The sequence below is a fragment of the Merops nubicus genome, unplaced genomic scaffold (genome assembly GCF_000691845.1).
Source record: "Merops nubicus isolate BGI_N331 unplaced genomic scaffold, ASM69184v1 scaffold33051, whole genome shotgun sequence".
Taxonomy (NCBI): Eukaryota; Metazoa; Chordata; class Aves; order Coraciiformes; family Meropidae; genus Merops; species Merops nubicus.
Genome location: NW_008586803.1, coordinates 15088 through 25015, shown reverse-complemented (window position 1 = coordinate 25015; position 9928 = coordinate 15088). Strand labels below are relative to the sequence as shown.

The 9928-nt window shown below is 34.9% G+C and overlaps 1 protein-coding gene across 1 annotated transcript in view; it reads right to left on the bottom strand.

The window, feature by feature from the left end:
• FIG4 (FIG4 phosphoinositide 5-phosphatase) overlaps positions 1–9928 on the bottom strand; it is a gene marked incomplete at its 5' end in the record, with an annotated part of 19168 nt that overhangs the window by 5731 nt on the left and 3509 nt on the right. Inside the window, 7 exons of the mRNA XM_008948758.1 lie at positions 1117–1214; positions 1842–2004; positions 2422–2522; positions 3645–3773; positions 6762–6910; positions 8160–8210; positions 9182–9338. Coding sequence (XP_008947006.1) covers positions 1117–1214; positions 1842–2004; positions 2422–2522; positions 3645–3773; positions 6762–6910; positions 8160–8210; positions 9182–9338 — 848 coding nt within the window. The remainder of the gene's footprint in view (positions 1–1116; positions 1215–1841; positions 2005–2421; positions 2523–3644; positions 3774–6761; positions 6911–8159; positions 8211–9181; positions 9339–9928) is intronic.

Below are 9928 nucleotides of genomic sequence, written 5' to 3'. Positions count from 1 at the left end.
GGAAAGAGTTGCATTTTAGCCACTGTATCAAAAGTCCTGTGAATAAGACCATATAATGATTCACATGTCAATGTCATGTGAGCCTAGACTCACACTATAACAATGGCTTTTGAAAGCTATGGCTGCAAGAGATAAAATGCTATCCTAAGTTGATTCCACAGACTCTTGGGCAGCCTTAAAAGCAATCCTACACAGAAAAGCTTCTAGAAATAGAAAATAGGTTATCTTGTTGCCATTCATTACAACTTAAGCGTTCTAAAAGCTTTCAGTTGGTGTTTTCCCTATTTTTTTCATATTAAGAATGGAACCTACCCACATATAGAAGATAATTTTTCCTACCAAATACAGTTCTATAACAAGATAGATAGATTCAATGCTTTTTTTTAAAAGACTAAAAAGAAATTAGATGGTTCAAGCAAAACAAATCAGTAAATAAAGCTCAAATGTGGAAACAGATACCACCACAGAAAAGGGCTGGATCAGAACAGAAAACACAAAGCAAATCCTGCCACAAATACACGATGTAATAACCAAGATTACAGTGCCACCCAGAATCTAGGATTTGTATCACAGCCCTTCACACAGAAGTGAACTGAATTGCTGCAGCCATCATGAAGCTCCCCCCATTAGTCCAGCCCAGCTGCCAATGGTAGTGCCCACTGGCTAGCATCAGATGCTTCCATGACTCTATCAGAGCAAACAACAGAAGATAAGTCTCTATCATAATATTTCACGTAACTCAGTCATCCGTGTCAAGAAGCCTACAAACCTCACTTCACATGAGACTATAATATTTTAGAATTTTTTATGCTAAATTAAATTCAGTGGCAAATTTATTTGGACTTAAATCTAGGGGATAGTAGTAAAAACCTGCAAACAGCAGTGAAAGGTTACTGTAAGAACTCTATAAACATGGAAGACAACTTTTTTTGAAGGGCAACAGTGGAAGGAATTAGAGAGTTATGTGCTGTGCCATGTAGAATGAGATTTATCAAGAAAATATTCAATTTATAAGCTAATATTAGTTTAGAACAACTAAAACTACACAGAGACTCTACAGAATTAAGCATAATATTAGAAATTAGAAAACATATAGAACATATTCAAATATTGTACCTTCACAAGATTCAAAATGATAATGGGAGAGCCAAATCTCTGAAGCATTTGGTCAAAGTGAAGAGCAGCAACATGTGCAAAAGGATCTGCTTGGTCCACTGTAACAAATATATATATTCAGGATGATATTAACTGAGCTCTAGAGTCACTTAAATAATTTTCCCTTAAAGGTACTCTTCACAGAATACATAGTAATTCTCTGATAGTTATGATACAACTACATGCTTGCCCCTCTAGCTGTACCAAAGATGTTAAAAAAAAATTTCCTCTTTCCAGATTGGAAGCAACTTCTTAACCAAAACTTTCATGAGATGCTTGCAAAAAAAACACCTGTTCTGGCACCATTAACTTAGCCCCAGACATTTTCCAACATTTTCAGTATGTTCAAAATTTTACCCACAATACAAAGATAAATGTAGCTAACTTTGTATACAAAATAAGCACAAATAAAACTGACAACTTCACACAGGTTTTTTTTTTATTCTATTTCTGAACATGAAACCTAAGATGGAGACTTTTTTTCTATTAAATTTTGTGAAACGTAGCTTTTTATATAGTTGAATGCTTGTACAGCATGATGTTTATTATAAAGAACATTGATTTACCTGAAACTACAGCTCCCCAAATAGCAGTCATTCATTTTTGCAGATTTAGTTTTCACTTGGTCTCTCGGGTGTACCTTTAGAACACAGTGCTAACTAACACAAAGAATAATCTGTACGTACATGTTATGGGTGGCTTAGGCATCATAGTTGAAATATCTTGAGACCAGTACAGAGGGACAGATCCTCGAACCTGAACATAGGAAGAATAACTGCCTGCAGAAAATGACAAAACTGAAGCATCATAAAGTATTTGTTCAGTCTCCACTTCATTAGCAACATCCCCCTAAAACAAACAGAAATACACATATGATGTAGACATGACACTTCAGAGCTGCATGCATTACAGAGAACTGATCATTACAGTCTACAATTAAACTGTAACACACCAAACCACAGTAGTGAGAACATCACTGATTAAATTCCCACTTGTCCCTAAATATATATTATCATTTTTTAAATTTTTATCCTCTATTTGGGAAATAACAGTATCTCCAAGTGTAAGAAAACAATTATTTCAAGAACAGCTTTATTATCTCAATTAAAAATGTAATGATAGCTGTGATAACATTATCTAATAGCCTAATCTACAGCCAAAATCCTAACAATCATCTAAAACATTTCAGTCCTCCAGTCAGTCCAGTGCAAGCTTTCATAGTCTTGCAGGTACAGGGACAAAGACCTAAATTCACATTTCATTTACCTCACAGTTTGCTCCTCGTTTCAGAAAACGTGTGCCAGAAAATTTGCTTGATCTTCTGGCTATCAGAGTGACATATATAGGGCGACCATATATTAACAGTTCTTGAAAGAGAAGTTAAGGTTTACATGTCACATGCAATTTTTCATTCACTTACTTCATGCAAGCAAAAATAAAATTCTCAAAAAGGTGCATACAACTGAAACGATTTACTGATAACTCAGTAATGAGTATCCTTAGCTTAAGCAATGCACAGGGGAGAGGCAAGACATTTACTCATCAAATACTTAGAACAAAGGCTACTGTCACTCACTAAGCAGCTGCAGACACAATGCTGGTGGTGAGATCCACAGCTACTACTTTGATTAAGTAAGATAGCTCTTTTGATTAAGATTAAATAGTGGTATACTAAAACAGATCTATAGCTTTCTGTCTGGGGACTAACCCAATGACCAGCAGCCTTACAACCATGAAAAGGCAAAATTAAATTTTGCAAAGACACCACTAACTTAACTTCACAATTGTATTTGCTTCCCCAGATACTCTGTTGACAGGTTTCTAAGCTAACATGATACTGCTGACAATTAGAGTGCCTCTGCAAGAACTTGGTATGTTATCAGCTGAGATGTTGAGATGGCATTTCTTTGGAGTATGATATGCATTAGGACTTTTTCTCTTCCTACTACAATGTACGTAGACCCATTTACCCATTTTGAATAATACAGTCAGGAAAAAAGATTTTCAGATGTTCTAATGTTTATATAACTCTCTTCACACAGCAGGCATGAAGTTCTACCATCACCTTCAACAGAAGCAGGTTAAATACAAGAATTTCTGCAAATCTCAGTTACTAAAAATATTTTTAAAGACAATTAGTAAGAGAACATTTGCATGTCAACAATTCAACTGTTTAGCTTTTTTCCCTTTCCTCAAACATCTGTGAAAAAAATACAGCTGAGCCTTAAAATCCTTTCAAGTTCTTTATTACTAAATCCCATGCTTATAGCAGTGCATCACTGTGAATGCAGTCTACCTGTGTCAGGGCCTTGTTATTAAAACATAATGTTATTTCTTATTTAGTATAGAAGTAATGAAAATAAACCCCAACAATTCTAAAATTTCACAGTATTTACATGAAAAAGAAATAATTCAATGTATTTCACGTTCAAATTTAAAAAAAAAAATAAATGCATAAACCAACATTTGTTACAACAGTAAAAGGATACTTGACTGCCCACAGAATCCATGGATAATGTACAGCAGCCAGTCACGATGAACAGTATTTTTTACTGCCTCCAAAAGCTTGGCATTCCACACATACTTTTCATACGGCTTACTGCAAATCCCAAATACACCTATACAGTTGTTACAATGAAAGTGAGTTAGCCATTAAGAAACAAGCTTAGTTGCACTGGACTGTTTTAAAATCCAAGTCATTGGACCTCTACTTTGGTTTTCCCTCCACGGCAACTCGGCATACCACTTACTCACATCCTTGAAGGTTTGCCAGGCACAGGTAACTTCAAGAATATGTTGAAGTTCAGCATTTATGAGGATTTACAATTTTTCTATGGTTACCAGTCGCTGTAGTATTTGAATGCCTTCATGCACAACTTTCTGATACTTCCAGTACTGAAAAGAGATCTCTATATGGTAGCAGCAAAGGATTTTATAATAAGGGAAATAAAGCAAGTTGTGAATTCTATTTAAAGCAAGTTGTGAATTCTAGTTAAGTCCTCCTACTCTTGTAGGAGGACTTTATGAGCTTTCCAATTATGGGTCAGCTTTGGAGTTACCCATTAGCCTCTGGAAAATCATGCATAGCCCTGGCTCCCTTTAAAAGTATGTCAATCATAGTCTCACATATTTTATTGTGGTTTCCTAATTTGCACTGACACCAAGAAATGCAGCTATTGTAGACCTGTAATTAAAATTCAATTTTAGACATATCTCAAACTGAACATTTTTCCATTTCAAAAATGAGGACCAAGATGACAGCTGGCAGTTAAAGGTGGCAAAGGGAATTGAATGAGTCTGAATCTTCAAGAGAAGGAATAGGACAAGAACTCTATTACCTACATTTTATTTTTTTTTTTATAGTTTTTTTCAAATGAAGTTTCTGGCAGGATGAGTTCTACCATAGTAATATGTATGTCACTTACAGCAACTGAATGTCCTGCTGGGGGAAAAACATATGAGTCCTCTGAACTGACTGAAGGTGAAAATGCAGCTGTTGAACAAACTGTTGCTACCTAGTCACTCAAATTACCACAAGTCCAGGGAAAACTGATGTAACCATATTGGTGAAGGACTGTATACATTAAGCAGAACCTGTTCACAAATGCTTGGTCAGCAGTTTATCCTCTTTCTTATTGCTAGCAGCATTACTTTGGTGAGAATTTGTTCTTGAATGACAGGTGGCTATTTCTTAAACATCTTCTACCATACAAGCAGATACGTTACTAATATCTATTGGAAATGGCACTTTGTGTGCCGATGGGGTCAAGGTTATGGCATCTTTATGTCCCAATGTTTTCACAAAGACATAGAAGAAATTGTGCCACTGTATGGATTACTAAAGGATCTTGCAAGTCAGAAACCTTGCAGAGGAGGAATTATTGCTCCCTCCACTACTAGGAGTCATTTCTGCCATTGTAGCATTTGACAACCAATTCCTGATTGTCTGATATTGACCACCAAGTTACTAATATGTTCTTGGTTGGGATGGATCGCTTATCTTTAAAAGGAAATAGATAATTTTATTATCTTCCAGTTTTTTCCATGAGATTTAGGGCATACTGCATACAGCATTACTTTTAGGCTTTTAAATTACAGTATGATAGATATTTACAACTATTGAACACAGTAAGTTCTAGTATCAAAGATGATAAGTTACTTACCTAACATTCATTATCATTCTTTGAGTTGTGGTCAGTGTAGGTCTATTCTAGATGTTGTGGTGAAAGTGTGTCAAAAACAAAAAGGTGGACAAATTGTGTCCAAGTATATTTTGCATAAATTTGGGTCAGGGGTTGTTTCAGGCATTTCTGCATTTTAACTATGTACTTGGCACATCTTCAGAGTCCCCTCTGAAGGCACAGAAAGTAGGACTAATTCCTTCTTCAGTGCCTCAGAAGATTCATTTTGGGTTAGAAAAGATGGAAAACAAGTCATCCAATTCATACTATCTCAAAGAGCCAGTTACTTTTGGACAAGTGGAATATTCCTGTTCTATTTCTCTGTGTATTATAATTTCTGTGGAACAGCGGTTACACAGTGGGTGACTACTAAGGGTGGTATCGCAGAGAGGCTGTTGAACCTCTTTATAACCAATACAAGTACAAACCTAGATGTTGCATCTAAGCTGGCTTCCATATCAAGTTCATATTAGTTTAGCAGAATAGTAGCAGACTTCCTATATCCTATTGTTTTGTTTATCAGTTATGTATTTAAAAGGATGGTGTTCTATTACTACCCAAGAAGGCTAGCTGAATCTCCACAGCTGTTTGAGTCCATTTTTACAGCAATGTATTTATTATGAATCAAAGGTAGCACCATTATTCCTGATATGTCACAATTAAAAAAGGAAAAAATTGGTGTCAAATACCAAAAAGTAAAAAAAATAATTAAAATAAAAAATACTATTGAAAAGCATTCAAATAATTAATACAAGTCACAGAGTCATAAAACATAAAAAACATGAGCTTCAACAGAATGAAACCTAATTCCATATTAAGAATGGATTATTAAGAATTTCAGGGGAAACTGTGCATGTGTGTGTATGCAAAGCAAAAGGGAGAGAAAACAGCTTTCCTTTCTGGCTGGTCGTCTTTATACTCTTATGAACATGTTAGAGCCAAAGTGAAGGCTGTAGTTTTCAACTGAAATTGATAATTTTTCTTAGACTTCCTGTTAGTGCTTACTACTTCAAGTTGATACAAACTTCATACAATTCCATTGCCATCAATATTTTCCAAGATGAAACAAAAAAGATTTATTAGTACTTGTTACTGCTTATGACTCCCTTTGTCATTAATTCTTACTGAGAGTCTTACAAGCCAGTTGAATAATCAGTTGCTGAAAAATGTCAGTATGCTCAATTATCTCCCCGAGTTGCAATGTAAATTAAGAAAACAATGATTAATCACTTCCAGAAATTGCATTGTTCAAGTTCAAATGTCCGTAAATGGCACTTTACATAACCTTATACTAACTCATGACTATTATGAGACTACTGAGCAATATAGAAGACCCAAGTGTTTCTGAAAAGTAAATGTAAGTGGAATGTATTCCAAACGTACTTATGACTAACAACTTCAATTTAATTAGGCATATTTGCTTACCACCTCCACCCTGTGTTGAAAGTCCTTCATCTTCAAATATATCAAAACTCTCTTGTCGGGTCTGGGTCATTTCAGTTTTTAATGTCTCAAGTGGCATTCTCAGGACAGTAAGATTATACTGAAGGGAGTGAGATAGATCATAGCTGTAACTGATAAACAGTTAACTTTTATTAATAATTGTAGATGTACAGGACTTTTCTGAAAGCCCTTACTTTCCATCTGTACTAATATTTAATAGAGTACTATTTTATCCACTAAAAAAAGACTTTTAAACAAGATGTACAGATTCTGATTCTGTCGCATCAAATTATACAAAATATTTCCATAAAAAGCTTTATAAACATAGAAACTGTTTACAGTACAATAGCTGAAACCACATTTATATTCTTCTTATAACTGAAAACTGAACATGCCTTTTGAACAAACTTAATTCACTATGTCCCAAGAAGCAGTTGTGAAGATTAAAACTAGCTATTCCACCAGAAATACCCACAAACTCGTGTTTTCTAAGATTTAAGTATTACTCTCTAACTATTACCTGAACTCAAAACAGACAAAAATTTTGGTCCACAAACCCTGCATCTGTCCTGAAATTTATGACTGCAGCAGATGCATCTTAAGGCAATGGCTGCTGAATAAACAGAAGGTGATTTTTTATTAGTTCCATAACAATAACAAATTCTGAATCTCTTGTCTTTTATGCTGACAACACTCTACACTAATTGCTAAACTTTATAAGCCACTAGGATTCATTTCCCCAAGGAGAAACCAAATTTACACAACATTTGAATCAGAAATACACACAGATTTCCATTTTAGCCTAAGACAGAATCCAAAATTCTCATGTGTAATAGTACCTAGGAGACAGAAACTTGTCTTAGGTATGGCATTTCTAAAACAACACGCAAGAGAACTGGTAATGCCTACAAGGCCCTATGAAAAATGGACCCTACACAGTGTATATCTTAGATGAGGACCTATTTCTCTCTCTTTGTTTCTGAATCAAGGCAAAGCTTTATTTCTGGAAAACAAGATCAAGAAAAATTACTAGGACAAGCAAACCCCCTGAAATACAATACTTTTCCAAAGACAGAACTTCTGCATAATCTGGAGAGGTTGAACAGTCAATGCAAATGGTAATTTCAGCGTCTTGCTTTCTACCATGCCAGTAATAGTTCTATAGTTTTTAACTTCGTGAAGACTACATTCCTAACCAGTTTGTTGAAGGAGAAAGCAGATTGAAAAGACACAGATAAAAATGGACAGGCAGTGTAGTCACTGCACCTTATTTCCCCAGAACACTGACATAAAGATCTTGGGCATCAAAATACAAAAGCATAATCGTACAGCAAGTATAAGTATAGAGGTTTTTAATAGGAATTAGTAACTAATACCTACCTAAAATAGAAGTTGCTAGAAAGGTCCACATTTTGAAAGATTCTCAGATACCTAGCAAAGTAATTCAAGTTAAAGAGAAAATTATTAGTTTAACCATACAGACCCCAAGAAGTCATTCCAGAGAATCTCACAAATTAAACTACATATAAGTAGTGACTCTTGCCATACATTCCTTTCCTAGTTTAGCATAATTGTTTTCACAAGTAATTCCACTAGAATGTCAACATCTAGATTAAATAAATCAAATAGTCCTTTCTTTTTTAATCCAGTGTCTATTCACATACGTACTCTGTTTCTTTAGGCAATTGTAGATAAATTTTTAGTTCTGTTTTCCATGTGGGTCAAATTCTCTAAGACTTACACAAGCAAACTCCCAACAATACTATACAAGAATTGAAGATTTTCAGTTATTCTTGAATAAATGAACAAGAAAAGAAATACCTACTTCATCTTGTCACATCCTTGCAAATTCTCAGAAGAAACCATAACACTGTTTATGAATAATAAAATGGCTAACCCCATAAATATGGGCTAAACTTCCCAGTATGTTAGTTTATCACCCTTTACAACAGCAACATTCACAAAATTCTGACAGAACAGAATCATTGAATAACCTACTCAGTGCTTTTTGAAGGGCACAAAAGATCTCTTCAGATGACATTAACATGATGCTACAGCTACTAACAACAGAACAGTATCCCAAACAATATAAACCAGGATTAGCTTTACTTTGTCCTTGTAAGTGGTGCCCATTTGCTAGGATGCAGCTTTGACATGCAGGTGACTTGAAGATGTGGACAAAAAACTCTTGAAAGACTGTAACAGTTGAACTTACCCTTCAGGTTAGAGGACACAGAACTTGTAGCCCATTCTCCATTTTTCCACACTAATTTATCAACTGAGATAAAATTTCTTGAATAACATGCTAACAGAATGAAATCCACGACCAAAGTTGCTAGTTGCAGTTCATCGTTGCATAGAAAATATTCCAAAAGCACATACAGTTTACAATCATTATTTACCTGGCTTCATCAGGATGAGTGACTCTTACAGAGTCATTTGGAATATAGATCATATTTGTATCTTCTATTTTATATATTGCATGACCTCCAATATCTGCCATTTTTCTTCTTTTTGTTATTAACACAATGTAGTAGCCTTCTAAAAACCTGACAAAACCTGTTAAGACAGCATTAAAATGCTATTAGTTGGATGTTTGTGCTGATTTGATCAAATATGTTTAGAAAAACAGTACTACAATTGTTTCAAGACTTCATGGGATTTGTTTGTTCTCAATGTTAGATGTGTGATGTGCATATAATTACACATACAAAATATACATATACATAGACACAGTCTTACAATTCACCTCCAGTAAGTGTTAATCAATGAAATACATGGTTTTCACTTCCCCGCCCCCCCTTTCCCTGTCCATATTTATAATATTAGGTAGCAGAGTTAAGACACTGAAAATTCACAGTAAGTTGCTGTCTACTTAAGATACTTGTGTTTGCTTTTTATAGGACTCTCTTGTACAGAGAAAAACACTCTTATTATTTCAGATATCAAAATATTAATTTTCAGGACAAAGAGGAATCCCAATTTCCAATTTTCTTTTCAGGTTTATGTGTTGTCTACTTGGGAGGAGTACAAAGGAGTTTAGGGTACTACAACACCTTTGTGCTCTCCTTAAATTCCCTGTCTACAGCAGCATCTCCCCCAAGTCAACCACTCAGAGCATTGAAGGTTATCCCGTCTATTTCCTCTCT